Source organism: Chelonoidis abingdonii, chromosome 5 (assembly GCF_003597395.2).
Source record: "Chelonoidis abingdonii isolate Lonesome George chromosome 5, CheloAbing_2.0, whole genome shotgun sequence".
NCBI classification, from domain to species: Eukaryota; Metazoa; Chordata; order Testudines; family Testudinidae; genus Chelonoidis; species Chelonoidis abingdonii.
The window spans coordinates 46,463,498-46,486,934 of NC_133773.1; the positions used below are offsets into that span (position 1 = coordinate 46,463,498).

Sequence of the window (23,437 nt, forward strand, 5' to 3'; positions counted from 1 at the left end):
GGATTATGGAAATGAAGACACCAGAGATTTTGCTGCAACTAATTTAAAGAACTCTTCGGCTGATTTTCTTTTCAAGTAGTGTTTAATGTAGTCTTACTGCCTTATTTCACATCTTTGTCAAATTCAATATAAAGCATTGCTAGTGTTTCAAAAATTAATAGTAATGTTAATTTCATCATTTCTCATTTACTATAGATATTCTCAAACTCTGCCTTTCAGAACGGCAGATAAAGATAAACTTAATACAAAGTTAAGATAGCAGTGTCCCTGGAGTAGTGCAGCAGCATCAATTTTTTTTCAGTTCTTTCTTGGCTGTTTCATTTTCATGTTTGGCATTCTCACTTTTTAATCACATACCTTTGGACTACAATAGAAATGTTACACGTAGTGTCAAATAGTTCTCAGAATGTATTTCTTTCCATAGACTGCTTCAGGAGACAAGCCAGATCATCTGGCCCAGCCTGTTAAAGCTAAAGCGAAGATCAAAAGTATTGAACTACCTATCCAGGCTAGTCTGTATAAACAGTTGGGGCAGGACCTTATCAATAGCTACATAGAAAATGAGGTAAGTGCATAGTTCCTTTTAAGATTCACCCATGTTCACATCTCCATGCAAAGAATTCTCCTTGTCCAAGAAATAGGTGGTAGCATGCCCTAGCTTGTTCCAGAGTTAAATAATTTAGAACTACCAAATTTACTTGAAATTTCTGTAATATCACTGAAAAAGCAGCAGAGAGTCCTGTGACACCTTATAGACTAACAGACGTATTGGAGCATGAGCTTTCATGGGTGAATGCCCACTTCGTCAGATGTATGCATATCACTATTACTGGTCATAACAGTTTTTCTTAATAAACTGAAAATTTTAACTCCTAATCTCCAGAAGTCTGTGCAGTTCAGGCTAAACCACCACCACTAACTTTAGTATAAGTTTCTTTACTTGGGGATCACAGTGAATCTAAGAACTTCCAGGGAGAGGTAGTACATTAGAGACAGCTGGTTGACAAGACCTAGTTCTTCTTGGGGCAAAGGTAGAATTGACCAGGATGCAACTTTTTTCAGTCTTTAGGTTTTAACAGAGGTTTCATCTTAAGCTATCTTGTTGGTCTAGGAGTTGGGGGGGGGGAAGTCTAAAAATGGAATAAATTGTGATCTCTACAAACAGAGCTTGCTGTTCAGAGAATCATTTTTGATCATGTTAGGAATCGTCAGGCCTTGAAATGCAAAATAATTCCTCATTACTTGCAAACCATTGTCCAGCCTCTCGTCTGCAGCACTCTCCAGCCCCATGCCAGTATTCTTAAACTGAAGAAATGCTTCTTGATCCCATCAATTTGTAGTAATGTCACTCAGCTCAAATGAGAATTCCTTTTCTCTGATCTGCTGAGTGCAAACTTTTGCCCTCCAATAAAGATACAAGTTCCTTTATGATGTAATTTGGATTAGAAAATAAAATTGAGAGGTTTGGAAGCTTCTGTGTGAAGGAAGAGGAAGAACTAAGCTGCTAGAGGTTGCAAAAATAAAATATTGTATGGATCTCCCTGTTTCTGAAGGGGCTACAATCAGATTTCACAGCTGTAATTTGGTCAGAAAAAAAAGGGGGCAGAGACTATTCATATATAGGCAATTCTGCAGTATAATTCAATCTAAAATGCTCCAAAAATCCTAGTTGCTTAAGCCAGTGCTTCCTCAAATTGTCAAAGCTCCTATGTTTTTACAGGGGATGTATTACTCAAGTTCTGGTCATCCCCAATTTGGATCTTTATTAACAAGAGTATCTGTTATCTCATTGTCAGTCTGATTTCTCTCTACTGGTGATCAAACAGCTAGGCAATGTAAAACTCGTTGCATTTCAGAATTTTTTTTTCTTGTGCTGCTGCTAAACAAGCTCTGAATAGCACTTATGCTAAAACAGAGGTTACATTAGCTCGAATCTGATAAAAATCTCCACAGCTAGGAATAGCTTTCTACAGGATAACACTTAGATTTTTAATCTTGGAGTCTTTTTGTTTCTGTGCATTAGATTTAAACTGATTTGAACTTTTTTTCTTCTACCCTCCCGTAGGGGAAGATGATGATGCAAGACAAGCTTGAGAAAGAACGAAATGATGCTAAGAATACTGTTGAAGAGTATGTCTATGATTTCAGAGACAAGCTGTGTGGTATCTTTGAGAAGTTCGTCACCGAGGAAGTAAGGAGCCAGATATACATTTATAACTGTTCTAACATTGAACTTCTTATTTAATACTGAGTATGGTATGGTTAGGAGCTAAATGAATTAAGTACTGCTTTTCTTTTTGGGCTTCTGGTTAATTCCTTGGAGAAATACACTAGCCTTAAAACACAGGAATACTAACTATCCAACTCAGTTCAGTTTTGTTCCACTTTAACAATCATGAGTCTACTGACAATGGTTCTTTATGAGAGAATTTTCTAGATGGTAAAGATTTCTCAAGTATGGCAGTATGTCATCCTGGGGTCTAACTATAGCAGGTGTCTCAAACACGCGGCCCACGGGATTGCCCCCTGTGGCGTTGTGAGCCCTGCGCTGCTGTCTGAAGCAGCTGGCAACATGCCCCTTCGGGCTGAGTGGGGGAAGGAGACAAAGGGCTCCTGCATTGCCTTCTTCCAGGCAAAGCCCCCAGCAGCTCCTGTTGACTGGAACAAGGAACTGCGGCCAATGGGAGGTTCATGGGAGGTACCTAGAGGAGCGGCAAGAGCAGCGCATGCGTGGAACCTTGAGCCCCCCCAGGGGCTGCAGGGACAGGGTTCCAGCTGCTTCCTGGAACGGAGGGGCCAGGACAGGCAGGCAGGGAGCCTGCCCTGGCTCCGGTACATGCCGCTGCAACCCTGGAGCCTCTCTAGGTCAGTGGCACCAGGCTGGAGCCTGCACCCCAACCCCCTGCCCTGAGCCCCCTGCTGCACCCTTTCTGCACCCCCCTGGGGCAGTGTTGGGGTGGGGTGGGGTGGGGCCTAATGGAAGGGATGGAGTGGGGGCAGGGACAGAGTCAGTGATGGGCGGTGGCAGTGATGCGGCCCTCAGTTCAATGCACTAATCCTCATGTGGCCCTTGTGGTCATTTGAGTTTGAGACCCCTGAACTATAGTCAGGCTCAAGTGTCACTTGTCTCCATGAAAATTTAGGAAAACATGACATACGTTAGTATTTGGTCCCAAATGGAGTGAGTAGGTTTGAGGAATAAAATGAGAAGTGGCACAAACAAAGATTGCCCCTCTTGATATCTTTAACCTTGTTTTCTCCTTAGCCTGGAATGGTATTTCATATTGAAAAGCTGTTGTTGGGTTGGTATGTCTTGCAAGCCCAAACCAGAAGTGCCAGACAGAACACCACTTTATCCCTTCTGTCCCTTATCATGCGTTTGGAGGCAGCATCCAGTGTTCCTTGATTGTCTTATTGTGGTGTCCCTGTGTCCAGTAGCTGCCAAAATAGAAATCAGTTACAACCCCCAGGCAGCCACTTTGGCTAACAGCGACACTAAACTTACTAAAAAGCAACAGAGAGTCCTATGGCACTAACAGAAGTATTGGAGTGTAAGCTTTCATGTGTGAATACCTACTTTGTCAGATGCATGCCTCTGACAAAGTGAGTATTTATAATATTACCCACGAAAGCTTATGCTCCAATACTTCTGTTAGTCTGTAAGGTGCCACAGGAATCTTTGTTGTTTTTTTACAGATCCAGAGTAACACGGATACCCCTCTGATACTAAACTTCCTGTAACTGTCAATGCCAAACCCTGCTCCAGTGGTTATTTGGGACCATAACTGAAGAATGCTGTACTACCACAAGCACACATGGTGCAAAAACCTTTGAAGAATAAATTAAGGGAGAATGAGGCCTCAGTTTTCTGCCAGAGAAAGCCCAAGAATCATCTTAAACATTTTAAGATGATTGTGGTGGAAATACTGAACCAGATATTGTCAATACTTGTTTTTATGCATAAACAAGGGTGGCTGTAATTGGTAAAACCATACTACACAAGTTACACTTCAGCTGGCTACATAACTTGTATGTAATTTATTGCAGTACTGCTATTTAAACTTTGCCAGTGCCCCATAACCTTCTCGTGTACAAATATGCTACCAAGGAGGAGAATTTGACAGAATTAGAAGCTTTAGATACTTTGTTAATATAGTTTAAGTTTAGAGAAATCCAAAATTTCATTATCAGTATTCAAAAGGGAATATGCAAAATCTCGGTTACAGTAAGTTACAACCCTGATTAGTAAAGATGCAATATGTCACTTCACCACTATGTATAGCGTAGGCTTGAAATCCTTGTGGTCAGTCTCTAGTTTCCCCCACTTGATTTTTCTAGCTAATAATGAACTGGCATGTGAACCAAAAATACCCTTTCATATTCAGTAGATCTGTTACCTTCATAAAGAGAGAGAGCTTTTCTGAATGATTTTTTTCAGTGTAAAAATCTTAACTTGCTTTTTAGGAGTCCAGTAAACTGACCTTAATGTTGGAAGATACAGAAAACTGGCTTTATGAAGATGGGGAGGACCAACTAAAACAAGTATATATGGATAAACTTCAGGAATTAAGAGTAAGATTGCTTTTACAGAGCACACATTTTTTTAAAAAAACCTTATCATTAAAGGTGACATACAGAGATCCCTGTGTCTGAGCATGTTTATCCATTAAAAAAGCCTTTTAAAGCATGTTCGTGAACATGGTATCAGGTTGTGATTCAGGATTAATGAAATCTTAAACTAGATACCCACATTTGCATCTGAAAATGTGTTTATGCTGTTGTGTGCAGTGAATAGAGTAATTAGAATTTAGTGTACCACGTTTGTCTAATATTGTGGTTGTATTTGAAAATTTTCATACCTTAATTTTTGTCAGTTTTGCCACCTGTTAAATGTCACCAGTAGGTGCCATCTGACCAAGTGGCACAAGGCTTTTCTGTGACTCTTGTAACTGTTTTCCAGAAACTACTGGGTAAAATGTTAAATGCACATTTTTATAAGGTCTTATTTAAAAATATTTTCTATGTGATAGACCTTAAGATGGCAGTCTTCATTTTTTTAAATTCGATTGTGCTCATAGCTGAAATCTGCTTTGTTGCTGGCAGTGGGGTTAGGTGCCTCAGCAATGATTCCTAACATCATGGGCATTCTCTACCTTTCATAATTACAATCTTGGACATTTAACTCTTAATAACCTCAAATTGAAAAATACTTCATTCTCAAACAGTGTAGTGAAACTGCTGATTTAGTACTCTGCTTTTATCTATTTAGTGCCTGACCGCCCCCCCCCCCAAAATTAAGCCAGCATGATGAAAAATGTTTACAAAATCTTATGGGCAGTAGGTGAATTCGGAAAAATGGCTGCTGCACGGAGCTTTTGCTGGTTGCCATAAGCCAACTGGGGGAGCTAGACAGATGAGATTCAGACTGTCATTGTCCTGCGAGACTGAGAAAGTAAGCACTCTTACAAACAGGAGGGGTATTGTAAAGAATGCATAAAGGAGGAAAATGTAGATCCTTCAAGTGCTTGCTCATATCGATTCCCATTAGGTGTGCGCGCGCCGCATGCACATTCGTTGGAAGATTTTTACCCTAGCAACACTCGGTGGGTCAGCTGGGTGCCCCCTGGAGTGGCGCCGCTATGGCGCTGGATATATACCCCTACTGACCGAATGGCCCTTCAGTTCCTTCTTACCGCTTGTGATGGTCTTTGGAACTGTGGAGCGCAGCTTTGCTGATCTCCACGCCCCTAGCTACTCGTAGTTCTTTACTGTTACTGTGTCTATAGTTCGAGTTCTTGTAGTTATAGTTAGTCCTTATCTTTACAGTTAGTGTATATAGCTCAGGGAGGGATCGAGGATTATCCCCTTTCCTCCACCCCACTGCAGGCCCGTGCCCAAGGCACCGAGATTCAGACCGTGCTCGGCGTGCCAAACGCCGATGCCAGTAGAGGATCCTGACGACTCCTGCCTCAAGTGCTTAGAGGAATCCCACCTTCCTGATAAGGTGCCGCATTAGCAAGTACTTTAAACCAAGGATGAAGAAGGAGCGGGACTTTCAATTGAAGCAGCTCCTCATGGAGTCAGCACTTAGTCCTGCAGCGTCGGCGCTGAGTGCCCAACAGACTGCTTCGGTAAGGAGCGCCCCTCCGGCACCGGACCGCTCCGGCACCGACCCTTACCAGCATCGACATCTGCTTGCCACCGCTCCCTGTCCCCGAGACCTGGGAAGCAACATAGTGCCTCTACTTCAGCTCCATGGAAGGAGCGCTCTTCCAAGACAGCTCGTCCGGCACCATCAACTGCGGCTCCACAGATTGCGACTCTGCCAAGCTCGGCACCGTCGATTCCAGTCCCACAAAGGCCGTTGAGTCTGGTTCCCGACAGCTCCCCGGCTCATGCTGTGGTAGAGCTTGCCCTCCCTTCTACACTGGAGACCTTCTCCACGGCAAGGGAGCTCATCGCAATGACAGTCAACATGGCCTCAACCCCTGGCACTGCTGGTACGGGTCATACAATCCATCGGCAAGCCAGCCATGGTACGGCCTCCTTCCGTTAGTCCACCAGAGAGACGTCGTTCAAGATCCCGGTCTCGCAGACGCTCTCGATCACGCCATTCCTGCTCTTGGTGCCACTCGCAGTCCCGGCACTAGTCGCAATCGCGGCACAGTTTGACATCTCGTTCACCAGACAAATACTTCTGGCACCGATCTCGGCACCGTGTATCCCGCAGTCGCTCCAAACGAAGGGACTCGAGATCTCGGTCGACCTCCTGGCACTGATACTGTAGAAGGTCCTGGTCTCGCTCGTGGTACCGTTATAGCCCCCGCTACTGCCCCGGGCCCAAGAGTCGAGATCAGTGGCGCCCTCTCAGGGCCTGTCGGCACCGCCGTGGCCTTCCACACACACATCGGTATCATCGCAGGCTGGTAGCGCATTCTATCATCAGGAGTGTGACTCTGACATCCCCAGCCATATATTCTCGGAGAGACAGCCACGAGCAAGGGCCTCATCACTGGTCCTTCTGGACACTATGGGCATACCACCAAAGCCAAGGTGCACCATCAGTGGCTCAGCGGTCAGCCCTATCAGAACACCGGGCACCAGAGGCGACAGTAAACTGCCCCCCACCCGCAGGCACGGACGAGGCACCAATACCATCTGCAGTCGCCGAGGTTCCACCGGATGCAGATGACGCCCATCAAGTGCAGGAGTCACCACAGGACCCTTTGGTCCCGGGCCTCTCCTCCTCCTCGCCTGATGAGGCGGTGGCGGGGACATCCTCCTCGGGCCCTCCACTAATTGACCTCAGGGCCCATCAGGACCTTTTGTGCCAAGTGGCTCAGAATATGAACTTGCAGGTGGAGGAGGTCCCTGAAATAGAGGACCCGGTTGTGGACATCCTATCGGCTGATGGACCTACTAGAGTCGCTCTTCCATTCATCCGCACTATACAGGCTAATGCGGACGCCATTTCGCAATCCCCAGCTTCAATTCCACATACAGCAAGGGGAGTAGAGAGGAAATATATGGTCCCCTCAAAGGGGTACGAATATCTCTACACTCACCCGCCTCCTTGCTCTCTAGTTGTCCAATCGGTGAACGAACAGGAGCGTCATGGCCAGCCAGCCCCGGCTCCTAAGTCAAAGGAGGCTAGGCGTATGGACCTATTAGGCCGCAAAATATACTCGGCCGGGGGCCTCCAGCTTAGGGTGGCGAACCAACAAGCCCTTCTAAGTAGGTATAACTTTAACACTTGGGTGTCCCTGGGGAAGTTTACGGAGCTTCTTCCCCAGGAGTCCCGTCAAGAATTCACGGCCCTACTTGAGGAGGGTAAAAAGGTAGCGAGAACCTCCGTCCAGGCCTCTCTGGATGCAGTGGACTCTGCGGCCAGAACTCTGGTGTCAGGAGTAACGATGAGGCGTATTTCCTGGCTCCAGGTGTCTGGCCTTCCCCCTGAATTGCAACAAATTATTCAGGATTTACCCTTTGAAGGCCAGGGCCTTTTTTCAGACAAGACTGACCTCAGGTTGCAAAGCCTGAAGGACAGTCCCGTTATTATGCGCTCCCTGGGTATGCACACACCAGTGACCCAACGCAGGACCTTCAGGCCCCAGCTACACCGTCCTAACGCCCAGACTAGGCTGTGTCAGGATGTTACTAGAAGGCGTGGCAAGGGGAATCATCGGAGACGGTCTGGCCCTCAAGGAGCTCAAAATCAGGTGCCCCCTAAATCACCAGTGGGGCCTAAGCAGAACTTTTGATGGGACGCCCGAGGACGGCCCACCAGTTACCCCACCGGATCCTTCTCCTCCCTTTTTCAACCGCCTCTCCCAATTCTTCCCTGCCTGGTCCCAGCTAACTTCAGATCGCTGGGTCCTGCGCATGGTAGAAGAGGGATACCATCTCCAGTTTGCCCCCCCCCCCTTCCCACCCTCCCTACCCATCCCTCTTCAGGGACCCCTCTCACGAGCAATTCCTCTTACAAGAGGTCCAGTCGCTCCTAGCCATTGGAGCCATAGAGGAGGTGCTAAAGGACATGAGAGGCAAGGGGTTTTATTCCCGCTACTTCTTAATCCCCAAGGCAAAGGGAGGTCTGTGACCGATCCTAGACCTGTGAGAAATCAACAAATTCATGATAAAGCTCAAGTTCCGCATGGTATCCCTGGGGACCATTATCCCATCCCTGGATCCGGGAGACTGGTATGCCACCCTTGATATGAAGGACGCATATTTCCACATCGCAATTTACCCACCACACAGACGGTATCTCCGTTTTGTGGTCAACCACCAGCACTTCCAGTTTACTGTACTTCTGTTTGGCCTTTGTGAAGACGCGGAGCTGCAGAAAGTGCATGGCTGCAGTCACCGCTTCCCTCTGCCGTTGTCGAGTACACGTCTACCTGTATCTCGACGATTGGCTCATTCAAGGGACTTCCCAGTGGCAAGTATTACAGCACCTGCACATCATCAGAGACCTCTTCAGGAGCCTAGGTCTCATGATCAACATGGAAAAGTCTACTCTCACACCCTCGCAGAGAACAGACTTCATTGGAGTGATTCTGGACTCCAATCTGGCCAGAGCTTGCCTCCCGCAGTCGCGTTTTCAGACAAGGGCTTCATTAATCTGAAGTCTTCAAACCTTCCCGACAACATCGGTGCGCACCTGCCTCAGCCTAGTAGGTCACATGGCCTCCTGCACCTTCGTGACCAAGCATGCCAGGCTACGCCTCCGTCCCTTCCAAGCCTGGCTTGCTTCAATGTACCAACCACACAGAGACAGCCTGGACTCGGTGCTCACTATCCCCAGGAAGGTTCTGGGCTCCCTAACCTGGTGGCTAGACCCCACTCTAGTCTGTGCAGGGATGCCATACCACCCAGCTCAACCCTCAGTGGCCCTAACCACGGATGCATTGTTCCTGGGTTGGGGTGCCCACCGCAGGGGACTCCGCACTCAAGGCCTCTGGTCGCCTCAAGAACTGGCCTTACACATCAATGTGCGGGAGCTGAGAGCCGTTCGCCTAGTATGCCAGGTGTTTTGAGACCATCTCCAAGGCCGTTGTGTATCAGTGTTCACGGACAACACAACAGCCATGTTTTACATAAACAAGCAGGGTGGAGCACGCTCCTTCCTCCTTTGCAAAGAAGCCGTCCACCTTTGGAACTTTTGCATAGCCCACTGCATCGAATTGATAGCATCTTTTTTTCTCCCAGGAGTCCAGAACACCCTGGTAGATCACCTCAGCAGATCCTTCCTGTCTCACGAGTGGTCGATTCCCCTGGACGTCATCCATTCTGTTTTCCAGAAGTGGGGGTTTTCCCCACATAGACCTATTCACCTTCTGAGAGAACAGGTAATGCCAGGTGTCCTGCTGCTTCCAGGGATGCTCCCCGGGCTCCCTCTCAGACACATTCCTGATCCTGTGGAAGAGGCATCCACTTCATGCCTTCCCACCGTTTCCACTCGTCCAGAGTCCTACTCGAGCTCCGCAGGGACAGCGCTCACCTGATCCTGATTGCTCCAACATGGCCGAGGCAACACTGGTACACCACGTTGTTCAACCTCTCAGTGGCAGACCCAATTTCCCTGCCACTCTGGCTGGACCTTATAACACAGGACTTCAGCAGGCTTCACCATCCGGACCTGCAGTCCCTTCATTTCACAGCTTGGTTGCTGCGTGGTTGAGCCAGTCTGAATTGCATTGCTCTGTCTCGGTCCAACAGGTGCTCTTGGGCAGTAGGAAGCCTTCCACTAGGATGACATATCTTGCCAAGTGGAAGCATTTCTCCTGTTGGTGCGCTCAGCGTAACTTAGTCCCTAGGCAGATATCCGTTCCCACTGTCCTGGACTACCTCTGATCCCTAAAAGAGCAGGGCCTAGTGGTCTCTTCCATAAAAGTGCATCTGGCAGCCATTTCCACCTTCCATCCGGGGGAAAATGACCGATTTTAATCTTCTCTCACCCAATAGCCTCAAGGATCCTCAAAGGACTGGAACGTTTGTATCCTCAAGTTAGACACCCAACCCCTACCTGGGATCTAAAACTGGTGCTAGTCAAGCTTTTGGGTGCTCCTTTCGAACCACTGGCTACCTGCTCGCTGCTGTACCTTTCCTGAAAGACAGCCTTCCTCGTCGCTATTACTTCGGCGAGACAAGTATCTGAGCTTCAGGCTTTGACAGCAGACCCCCCGCCCCACCCACCGCCACTCTATTCATAAGGAACAAGTCAGCTGCGACCACACCTCCTTTCCTCCTAAGGTGGTGTCTGCCTTTCATGTCAACCAAACACTCTTCCTCCCAAGTCTTCTTTCCCGAAGCCCGCTTCATCATGTCGGGTAACAATAGAAAAGCTCACACCTGGATGTCCGCGGGCTCGTAGCCTTTTATAATCGAGAGAACCAAACCCTTCCGAGGTCACCGGCGCTTGTAGCTTGTTGCAGACCGGGATGAACAAGCTTACCAGTGCTCTTTTCGCCAATAAATTTCATCTTGGGTAATAATTGCCTGCATTCGCACGTGCTCTGAATTGGCTCACGTTCAAGCTAGTCACCTCACGCCCCACTCACTCGGGCGGTCAAGTTTCATCTGCTGCCCTTCCTGGCCACGTCCCCATCCCAGAAATTGTCGGGCAGCTACCTGGTCATTGATTCACACCTTTGCTGCACATTACGCATTGGTTCAACAGTCCAGAGATGATGCAGCATTTGGCTCAGCAGTTTTGCATTCTGCAACATCTCGCTCCGACTCCACCGCCTAGGTAAGGCTTGGGAATCACCTAATTGGAATCGATATGAGCGAGCACTCGAAGAAGAAAAGATGGTTACTCACCTTTGTAACTGTTGTTTTTTTGAGATGTGTTGCTCATATCCATTCCAGACCCGCCTTCCTTCCTCTCTGTCGGAGCAGCCGGCAAGAAGGAACTGAAGGGCCATTGGGTTGGCAGGGGTATATATCCAGCGCCATAGTGGTGTCACTCCAGGGGGTGCCCAGCCAACCCACCGAGTGTTGCTAGGGTAAAAATCTTCCGACGAGTGTGCATGCAGCGCGCGCACACACACCTAATTGGAATGGATATGAGCAACACATCTCAAAGAACAGTTACAAAGGTGAGTAACCGTCTTTTCTGGAAGTTGTCCGTTTCCTGGAGTTATTTGGCTTGATGCCTACTGAATGATTACAGTCGAGTTGTGACCTCTCACAAACCAACTTGAATTTTAATACTTTTAATATATTTTTGAAGTGTAACTCCATATATTACCCCAGCCAACTTTTTGTGGCACTCAAATCCTATTTCTTAGATGGTTCTCTTCCGTATTATGTAAGTCTCTCACAATATTAGTTCTAATTGTAATCTCTCTCAAAACATTTTATTGTAGGACAGGGGTCAGCAACCTGTCAAAAGTGGTGTGCCAAATCTTCATTTATTCAGTGTAACTTAAGGTTTCGCATGCCAGTAATACGTTAACGTTTTTAGAAAGTCTTCTTCTATAAGTCTATAATATATAACTAAACTATTGTACGTAAAGTAAATAAGGCTTTTGAAATGTTTTAAGAAGCTATATTTAAAATTAAATTAAAATGCAGAGCCCCCCAAACTGGTGGCCAGAACCCAGGCAGTGTGAGTGCCACTGAAAATCAGCTCGTGTGCCGCCTTCAGCACCCGTGCCATAGCTTGCCTACCCCTGCTGTAGGATATCCACCCAGACAGGGACAAAGTTTTTTTACCTTACTGTCAACATTCAGTCACTGAGTTGGCTAAGCATAAATGTTTGCAGGGGAAAGAATAGCTTAATTAAAAGTGCAGTTTTGGAATTCTTCAGAACTTACTTTAGTTCTGTTTTGGAGGTAATTATACAATGTGCCATGGTCTTTGTGTTTTATACTTACAGAAATTTGGTCAACCTATTCAGGAAAGGTTCATGGAACATGAAGAGAGACCAAAAGCTTTAAATGATCTGGGAAAGAAGGTCCAGCTTCTAATGAAAGCAGTAGAAGCATTCAAAAATAAGGTACAAATACATACAGTTGGGGAATGGGGGTTATCTAGGTGAGTAAACAGTTGTTTTTTTTTTTGTTTTTTTTTTAAGTTTAAGGGCTTATCTACACTTAATGCTGCAGTGGCACAGCTACACTGCTGTAGTGCTTCACGGAAGACACCATCTATGCTGATAAGATGGCATCTCCACTTAGCTTAGGTCATCCACCTCCCTGAAAGGCAGTAGTTATCGACCGGAGAAGCCCATTGACATAGTGTTGTCTACAACAGGAGTTAGGTTGGTATAACTGTGACACTCAGGGTTGTGAATTTTCCACATGCCTGAGAAACAGTTACACTGACATAAGTTGTTAGCATAGACCAACCCTAAGTCTAGGAATAAAGTTTTCAAAGGCACTTACCATATAGACCCAATCATAAGCCAGTTCATTTATAAGCCAGTCCCCCTCCCCCCCGATGGATAAGTAAAAATGGAAAATTTTTATGACCTGTTCATAAGCCAAACCTATAATTCGGGGGTCAGCAAACTTTGGCTCCTGGGCCATCAGGATAAGCGGCTGGTGGGCCGAGATAGATAGGTTTACCTCCATGCCTGCAGATGCTCAAGGTAAACAAACTAAGTAAACAAAGTGGCAGCTGCTTACCCTGAAGGGCTGGGACAGCAACTGGTAGGGAAATACTTTTTTTGGGGGGTGGGGAAGCTGGGAGTCAGAGGAGTAACCCCTGTGACCACCCCCCACATGACCTCAGCCCAGGACCCCCACACTCTCCCCTTCTCAACCTTATCTGAGGAGGGCATCTCTGGCCTGGCTGGAGCTGCTCTGGCAGGCTGGGCAGCACAGGTGGCGCAGCTGCAGGCTGTTCAGTGGGCTGGGCCAAGCAGCATGGCTGCAGCATGCTCCAGTGCCCAGGCAGTGTAGCCACAGCCTGCTCTGGGAGGTGGGGCCGAGCAGCATGGCTGTAGCCTGCCAGCCCCAGAGCTGCAGCTGCTTTGGGGGGTGGGGGGGGGGGAGCAGTGGGGCCAGAAGTGGAGAGACTTTGGCCCCGCCTCTTGCCTTCCGGTTCTGCTGACTGTGCTGCCTCTCCTTGTGCCCTCTGTTGCGGGGACGGGCTGTGTCCTACCTCTCCATTTAAGCCAACACCCTTCTCTGGTGCTTTCTTTTTTTTACTTAAAAAATTCAGCTTATGAATGAGCATATATGGTAGGTGCTTTTAGAAATATCCTAGAGTTTGAGGAAAAGGGGTTTCTTTGTATCAGTCAAATGAAATAATTCAAGATTTCAGTCTTATACTTTATTTTAAGTGTAATTTTAGTTGGTGGGGATTGCCTACATGCATATGTTAAAATAAACTACTTATGGAAACTCGTGATATATTGAACCATATTGGGCTCTGAGTTAGCTAAACTACATCAAAGAACAGCTAATTGTAAATTTATAGAAATGCAAATACAAATTTTTCTCTAAAGTGCTGTCTATAAGAGCATATTGAAGCACTTAAATATGAATAAAGGTGAAACCTCCCTGTAAGAATTTTATTTTGAGATCCAAAGCTTTTCTTCCCTCTAAACTTTTAATTCATGAATGGATTTATCATAGAAATTGTTGTAGTGCAATCCTGTTATACTCTAGCTGTCTTTTACCAGAGTGAGCTCCATAAATTAACTGTGGTGTTTTAAAACAAAATACTTCTTTTTAGGATGAAAAATATGATCATCTCGATCCTGCTGAGATGGAGAAAGTTGAAAAGTATATCAGTGAAGCCATGAATTGGTTGAACACCAAAATGAATACCCAGAATAAACTAAGTCTGAGTCAGGATCCAGTTGTGAAGGTGGCAGAAATACTAGCAAAATCTAAGGTAAAGAAGCATCATTGTACCTATAACATCCTAATATAAGGAAGAAATCAGTAGATACTTATGGAAGTCACATTAATCTCAGGAGAATGGAGAGCAAAATAGGGTGTTCCTGTACTGCTAATAGGCTTTCCCACCAGAGCCATGAATAGAAGGGTTGGTACCTTTTATTTAGTGTCTTGATCAATCCTACTCTTAGTGATAAGGTCACTGAGAAATATTTAATCCCATATATGCTTTATACCTTAAGTAGTTAGTATTATTTTACTGCATCAGGCTTTATAGAAAATTGCCGGCTTTATAGAAAATTGCCAGCTTTACCAACTGAAACCATTTCAAAGCTCTTCTGCTAACTAGAATTAGAACATCCATCATGCAGACTTTTCACACTTTAAACTCTAAAATAAAATCATAGATTCCACGGAAAATTTGAAATAAAGGCCTCTCAGTTCTGTTGTTCTAGATAAACTGGAACTTCTCAAATGTATTCCTTAGTATAAGTTTTTAAATGCTTGTTTCACCACCAAATGAACATACTGTTTTTTCAATTCTAATATAATTAGGAATTGGATAGTTTCTGTAACCCTGTTATTTACAAGCCTAAGCCAAGGATGGAGCCCCCGAGTGAAGCTCAGACAAAAGCCAATGGTGAACACAATGGACCAGTAACTGGACAGAGTGGTGCTGAAACAAAACCAGATCCAGCAAAGGACAATTCTCAGCAGACCAAACCACCTGGAGAAATGGAAGTGGACTAAATTTTTACGTATTTCTTTCACTTTATTAAAATAGTGCAAGTAACTACAGGGTCCATTCTTCTTTTATGTCTGGCACCACTACAGATGTTCAGTTATTCTTAGCCAACTTTCTGTCCTTTGTTCTTTGCAGTAGTTTTGAACGTGTTTTATATTGAGTGCCCTCCAATGTTCGTTTCCATTCATGCTGCTTATGTGGAGCTTTAGCCGAATGTAGATTGTAAGTCAGTTTAAGCTTTCCCAATATATTTTATATCAAACACACAGGATTGATATATAAATAGCAACAATCTACCTTATTTAAAGCTTTTATTGTGGATAAACCTCAGTTCCTTTATTCAGAAAAGGACACTGTATTGCACTACTGATGCTGAAGTATAGATTTAATTGCATCTTTATTTTGGAAAAAATATTGTAACTGAAGTGGTGTAAATATTGCCACTTGAAGCACTGACCTTTTTTCTAGTTATTGTACTGTTATTTAAATATTAAAATAGAGGCTAGCTAGCATACTAGTCTGTCTTGTTGATGAGAACTGTACGGTCTTTATATTTTTCATATAAAACATACAAGCTTAGCAAAGAGCATTTTCTTAATTTGAGTATTAAGAACAATTATAAAATACTGGTAAATTGGCTGTGTCATTTGTTCAAAATATTCTTAGTTGGCCTCCTCTTACACTTGCACCAAATGTACTTGTGCTCATGGTAGACTAAGAGTTACAGCAGTATGCAAAGTTAATCCTTGCAAATTCTATCTTACACTTTCAAAAGAAACATTGGATTTTATTTGCACTTTTGTCTGGTTTTATTGGCTAGATATCCTATCAATTAAAACCAATACATGTTCTCAAGCAGCACATCTTGTACACCATTACAGGAGAAAGTTAAAACAACCCAAAACCCTAATATTGCTTCACATAAACAGGCTTTTAGCATATTTAATTCTAAGGTGTGGATTTAAATCATTTACATTACTGAAAATTTGAAGTGAAAGCAGAAGGGACTATTTACACTATAATTGGTAAATGATCTTCATGATGAGGGATGTTAGTGTGTGTACTCAGTGCCTGTTTAACATGGGTAGGAGCTGAATCATTCCTGCCAAATCCAAGCAGATGCAGAAGTGTTGAGAAACCAAGGTTTATTTAATATATATTTGACTTAAACTGATCATATGTAAATTTATTATAGTAAAAATCTACAGCCTTGTCCAATATCAGGTGGAGATTTTATAATTTTAAGAAAATGGCATCACTAGTCATAATAAGGAAGACTTGCAATGGGCAGTCATAACTTGCTTTCACCCATTGTCTTGTTGAGCTAACAGGCTAGTGGGGAAAAATTCTAATCTTCTTTACACTAACCTAGGAACCAGTTTAATTTGAAACAGGAGTAATAGGTTTTGAATCAATCTTAGGGAAAGGATTCACCAAAGATAAATTGACATGATTAGATAGGCCAGTGACTATGCAGTATTGTTTTATAGAGTTGGCACTCAGGGAAGTGCAGGTAGTATAGCACCTTCTAGAAAAAAACTTTCACAAAATCCTTACTAGGGACTGAGATGAGACCATAAAAAGTTACCAGCTTGGGATCGAGCCCAGCTCCAAATAGTACATCAAACCATTTTACCACCTAGTCCCATTGTTTTCAATCACACATTCCAAAAGTAAGTTGTTCCATGTCTTTATTCTGTTTTAAGCTTGTTACTGCTGTGGATTGATTAAGCAAAGATGTAAACAAATGTCAGGCTTTTTCAGCCCTTTCTTTAGTGCAAGTGCTCACATTCCGTCAGCATATTAATGAACAACAGACACAGGAAAGACTGTACCCCATACTGTGTAGTATGACTGCCATTCTTTCAGAGGAAAGATGTCTTTCGTAGGATTCAATAGTTTATATGGTCTTAACAGACTATAGTATTTTTGTCTTCTGTTCTATCTTTGCCCTAAAAGACAAGATTACATAAAGATAGTGCTGTATAAATCACAGCAATAAAAAAAAAAATGTAATACAAAAGGCTGAGGTTAACTAGTTAGCCTTTTGTTTTTAGAGACATGTAGGTTTTCTGCAGTAAAGATGTTAATGGTGACCAAAAACAATCTGGGATCATGAATCGTGGTCAAAAATGACTCACTTTAAAGTGAAACTTTGCATGTATTTTACTGAAGGGGAACAGATTTGTTATTTTGCTCTGACTTCATAAATTCAGACCTTAATTGCAAAATCTTAATTCCCCTGATGAAAAAATTGACCTTATTTAAAATTTTAGCTATCCTTATGAAATAGTATTTAAAGTAAAGGTAGTTTTTCCATGCTTCCTAATGTTCAAAGTCCCCCCACACACACACACCCCCATAGCTACAGTAGTTCCTGTTCCTAACTTAGCAAATGTATGACTACATAGTTCAGTCTTACATCTTACATCCCACTAGTATATGGCAGGCCTAGTATTCCAAACAGCTAGTGAACAGGTATTCATAAACATACACTCAGGTTTTACCCAATAATATGTCACAATCAGCTACAATGGTAACTTTTGAATATAGTGAAATTAACTAGGAGGTTCATTGAGGAAAACTGTTAGAGGCTTTGAGACACAGTAGCAAAAAAAATGCTGTAGAAATGTTTGCATGGTTTCCAAATTGGCTTTAAAAGTTTTTAAAACAAAGCATAAAAGAGAGGCACTATATATATTAAGTATAAATGTAAGGACAACAAATATTTGAAGGGTTGTACAAAATTATCTTAAATTGACAAGGTTCATATGTATTGCAGAATTATATAGGAGTATTCCAAACACTTGTTTACTTACCTGTGCTCTCCCTCAGTCTTTTCTAGGTTTATGGTGGTAACCGTCTGCAGAAAGACAGGATATTATCCAAAAACCTGTCAACACGGGTACAACTTCTAGATTTATTCCATGAGTAGTAATTGAGTTACCAGGAGTTAAATTCCCCCTTCTGACAGTGTTGGGTTAAAACCTGTAGTCTCCAACTGTGAAAGCTTCAAAAAAGTGTATTGTGGATATTAAGATGTCCTGGTTTGATATTCTAGCAGGAAATCTTACCCTAGGACAAATTTTGAAAGGTCTCCTTTGAGATTCATAGAACTGCTAGTAGTAATAACCCCCCCCCCCCCCCCCACCCCCCCACCCACACCACACAAATTTTTCAGAATCACATGTATAAAGCACACTCGCCAACCCTGAGAACAACAAAGCTATCATCTTAGGCAATGTGACACAATTAGAATGATACACTTGTTTGGATACACAGTACTAGCAGTAGTGTATTTAGACTGTCCCAGCCTTATGTTTGTGTTTATGCAATGAAAGGAGGAGATGGCTACAATTTAAATGCTGGCATCTTAACCATGATAATTTTATAGTAGTCCACACACCTGAGCTGTTTTAGAAGACCCCTTAAGTTTTTTCCTGCAAGGGAAGAGGCAGATGCAGCAGTGCCTTTAAGAATGGCATGGACTTTCTAAATCCAGTGGGAGTCTAAGTTTTATGGGTGTGGAAATAGATGTATTAAAAAAGTGAGCAGAGAATTGCTTTCAAGAACCATCTTGATTAAAGTTTATTAGCTTAATTCCATTTAGTAGCTTAAAATAGTGAAAAATAAAACTTTACATAAACATACTGGTAAATAGAACTACAGAGTGAACATGATGGAAGGCAGAATGTGTGGCTCTTCAGGTTGATCAAAGAAATCTCGAGCTTTGATTTATAGTTTATGATGGAGTCATGAAAACAGCTAATTGACTGTTTAAGAAAGCCAGCGAGACAGAAAAAGTTTTGAACTAATCTAGATTTGCATCAGTTTTTGAAATGCGCTAGCAAGAACATGTGCATTGATTCAGTATACAGGAATCTTAATTATAAACAAATGGACTGAAAACAATTTTAAAATTCATTTCCCCCACTTCTGATTAAACACAAACTGATTCTACTGCCCTCTTCCTTTGTCTGTTATTAACCCTTTGACTCTTGGTCATTGAAATCTGGCACCAATGCAAGTTGCTAAATAGGATTAAAGAGGCCTTCCTTTCTTCCCCTCCTCCCCCCATCTCCATGAAGTCTCTATTTGATAGTTAAAGCATTGTGCTTCTGTATATTCCTGAAATTTACAGCAGGAAACTTAAGGGTCCTGTAGCATACTACAGTTGTACCATGAAGCACCATGTCTGTCTGAAGGTAACTTAGGTCACCATTACACAGCCTACAAAGGTAACACTGAAATGTATCATCACTGAGACAGTTAGAACTCAACAACACCAGTGCCTGTTAAAGACTTAAATATGCAGTGAGGGGTGCTTTGATACCTAAGAGTGAAAGGAAGTTGCTAGTCAAGCCATCAACCTGTGGCTTTAGCTGTCACTTTTTCAACCACAGTCCTGTGGTTTCCCCTATAGTCAATTTATTTTAAGATGGGCTGAAAAGTTACACTTCCTTGTATTTCTTCCACCTAATACAGTTCCTTTTCACTGCTTACAGCACTTAATATCCTAGTATTTGACTCTGAAGACGACTCAAATATTGCATATTTTCTATGTCCTTTCCCCTCCTCCCCCCCCCCCCCCGATAGAATGGAAATCACTGAGCAGGGTCCTGAGTTGGATTAACCACATGGTTTTACCTAACCCCCACTCCTGCTGTTCCATCAGGAAAAACCTCCCCTTTTGATGTTCACAAAATTCTTTCCTGTCACCCTGGCTTTATGGACTTTGCAATTGGTACCCTACCCCAATGTCTTCACAGATCAACATTGAACTGTACATGTCTAAAATAGGTTAGGGTTGTGGGAGCAAGTCTGATCTGCTTCAGAGAAGGCAGACGATCTTACAGGATGTTCTAATTTCATTCCCAGCAACCAGGATAGCTCTGACCTCTGTCCTTCAGCAGGGTTTCTAGCTCCAAAAACTACCACTGATCAATTAATTATTCAATTGGTTTTCCATCTTGAAGGAAATTAAGCATAACTTAACTTCTCACTTTTACCTGCTTTGCTTTATTGTGTATAGGCTTTGCATTGTGTGTTATGTATTGACACCTTCCTGTGTGTACTTTTTTCCTTCAATTTTAAGGTAGCCCATCTTGCCTGCGTTTAGCCTTTAACTTTCATTTCCTATTTCAGAGTTGTAGACCCCTGTTCACAATTATCTTTACTTTTTACCTCTTCCCCTCCTCCTCATTTAACAAATGGACTCAGTCAAATGATGGTAAGAGAATTCCCTGCTTGAAAGGCACTGGATTTACAGCCCTTTAAACTGAAGTCCCTGGTTAGTTACAGGCAGTGACAGTGCCTGGCAAGTTTCCTTACCACTGTTCTACTGCTTAATATCCCTTAACCAAGAGAGAGAAATCTTGCTACTTGTATTTTTAGTATCTCTCTCTTAGTACATGAAACTTTCTAAAGAGCTATGCATCAAAACAGTGGTCAAAAAACCCCCCTGAAAATAGAAAACTTGTTACAGAATATGGGAATAAAAAATCTTGTTACTAGATGGGTGAAATGTTGACTATTCAAGACTTGTCAGTTAAAGATTATTTTTCATTATACTTTCTCATTTGTGAGCACAAGACAGCTGGAGTGTATATATAAACCTTATGCTTTAGAAAAATAGTAAGGTAAATTAGATAAAGAATATTGAATGTTTTTCAGTGAATACTTTAGGAAAAATTCTGGTGATCTGGTCAACAATGTCCAACAGTTACATAAATGAGTAAAATAACTAGCATAATTCCTTTATAGTTGCATGTGATTGTTAATCTGAAACACACTGCCTCATGAATATTTTCTGCTTGCTTAAGTTTTGTTGACCTGATACAACATTAAAAAAAAAAAAAAAAAGCAGCTTTTTTTGGGTGTGTCAAACATCTACCATTGCATTGCAGAAACCACTGCAATGTTTTGATTTGAAGAATGCATTTTAAAATTGAAAATGAAGTTTGAATTAAATACAACAAGTCAACCATATTAAAAGTGCTGAAAAGTTGTAGCTAACTGTGGTTCATGACAAGGTAATAGTCATGCAACATCCAATATTTGTCACTTTTGTTTATGAATTCTAAACATATCTTCAGAAGGCAGGGGAAGTATGTGAAACTTGAATAGACTTACAGCAGTGTTAAAAGTATGGAAAATGTTTGCTATGTATGTAAATTACATCTTTTAGTGATTGATCATGTGCAAATTGACAAATACTTCAATTTATTTTTGAATGGCAACTCAGATTGTTGAGGTTGTGTATAATTTATAATAAATATATAAACCTGCTACTTGAACCATAATCAAGCCCCAGAGACTTTTTTTTAAATAGGTTTCAGAGTAACAGTCATGTTAGTCTGTATCCGCAAAAAGAACAGGAGTACTTGTGGCACCTTAAAGACTAAAATGTATTTCAGCATGAGCTTTCGTGAGCTACAGCTCACTTCTTCGGATGCATAGGATGGAACACACTGACATATTTATACATACAGAGAACATGAAAAGGTGGAAGTATGCATACCAACAGGAAGAGTCTGATCAATTGAGATGAGCTATCAGCAGCAGGAGAAAAAAAACTTTTGAAGAATGCTTGATAGAAATCTTGTAGGGGCTTGTCTCTGTCTGAGGGATTGGAGCAAATGCTGTTGTCTCTCTACACTGCACAATTATTTCGAATTAGCTTAAACCGATATTACAAAACAGATCTAATAAAATCGGTTTAGCGCGTCCATAGTGGGATCACAAAATCGATTGTTTGCGTCCATGGTCCAAAGCTACCATCGATTTCAGGAGTGGTGCACTGTGGGTAGCTGTTCCTCAGCTATCCCATAGTTCCCACTTCCGGGTTGAGAGCACAGTGGCACTGATGGCAGAAAAACTTGCCCCGGTGCGTCTGGGTAACAGCCTACCCTCCCTTGTGAAGGCAGCAGAACAAACCCTTTGGCCGCCTTTTTCCCCGCGATGCATTGAGCAAATGCCATAGCCACAGCAATCATGACCCTGAGATCACAAACGTATCGCTGGACCGTTGTCAACACCGTCGCGTACTCTCTCGCCAGCAAGCATTTCAGTACAACAGAGGTGAACATTTACAGTGCACTCAAAGGATTATTTATTTTACTTCTCTTTCAGTGCGGGGGGGGGGGGAAAGAGACTTGACGAGCTGTTCCGTGACCACGCAAGACACCGTGTATTAAGTACAAGCATTGGGCGCTCGCAGCCAAAGAAATGCAAATATTTTCAGAGACTGCTGGTGGAAGGACTGCCCTTAGCTTGGTAAGTCTCATTACCACCTCTCCTCCCTCCATGAGCATCCGTTTGAGTTCTTCTGGTTCCGTTACGGTTGTCACGCCAACCGCTGTGTAATCCTGGAGTTTATTTAACGCTTTGGCATTTTCCTGTTCATTTAACGGGCTCTGATAAAACAGATTTGTCTCACCATTACAGCGATCAGATCTAGTATCTCCCGTAGGTTAATGCAGCGAGCTACCTTTGCATTGAACTGCATCGCCACCCGTGGTGAGCAGAGCTTGCGACATGTAAAAGCAGGAATGTCATTCTAAAGGTCTCGGGGCTTTTCCTGTTTTACCGGCACTCTGCATCTAGTTCGGATGTGCGACCAGGAGCGGGTCAGTGGTGCACTGTGGGTACCTCTAGGAGGCCAATAATGTGATTCCGTCCACAGAACCCTTAATCTGAGTTATCACTATTGAAATTAGCAACTACTCCTCGTCTGGGAGGAGTTCCGAAATCGATTTAAGAGCCGTTTAACTCTGATATTAATGATGACGTCATGTGAACGGGTACAGCGTTAAATCGGTATATCGGCCATTAAACCGATTTAAAGTCGCAGTGTAGACCTGGCCTTAGAGTTTGGCTGTAGACAATGGATTGTGTGGTGTGTCCTGGATGGAAACTGGAGGCATGGACACACATCTGACATCAGGAATCATAACATTCAAAAACCAGTGGGAGAATACTTCAACCTCTCTAACCACTCAGTGACAGACTTCAAGGTGGCAATTTTGCAACAAAAAAACTTCAAAAACAGACTCCAAAGAGAGACTGCTGAACTCTATATGCAAATTAGATACAATTAACTCAGGCCTAAACAGACTGGGAATGGTTGGGTCATTACACTAATTGAATCTATTTCCCTGTGTTAAGTTCTCCTCACACCTTCTATGGGTCATCTTAATTATCACTTCAAAAGTTTTTCCTCCTCCTGCTGGTAACTCATCTGATCAGACTCTTCCTGTTGGTATGCATACTTCCACTTCTTCATGTTCTCTGTATGTATAAATATCTCCCGTTTGTGTGTTCCAGTCTATGCAT

General features: G+C 43.2%; 1 protein-coding gene across 2 annotated transcripts in view; it reads left to right on the forward strand.

The window, feature by feature from the left end:
* Nucleotides 1-18,232, forward strand: part of HSPA4L (heat shock protein family A (Hsp70) member 4 like) — a 58,927-nt gene extending 40,695 nt beyond the window's left edge. For both annotated transcript variants that reach the window (XM_032806029.2, XM_032806028.2), the window contains 6 exons: nucleotides 425-565; nucleotides 2,066-2,191; nucleotides 4,465-4,572; nucleotides 12,387-12,506; nucleotides 14,192-14,353; nucleotides 14,914-18,232. In XM_032806029.2, coding sequence (XP_032661920.1) covers nucleotides 425-565; nucleotides 2,066-2,191; nucleotides 4,465-4,572; nucleotides 12,387-12,506; nucleotides 14,192-14,353; nucleotides 14,914-15,108 — 852 coding nt within the window. In that variant the 3' untranslated portion in view covers nucleotides 15,109-18,232. The remainder of the gene's footprint in view (nucleotides 1-424; nucleotides 566-2,065; nucleotides 2,192-4,464; nucleotides 4,573-12,386; nucleotides 12,507-14,191; nucleotides 14,354-14,913) is intronic.
* Nucleotides 18,233-23,437: the final 5,205 nt, after the last annotated feature.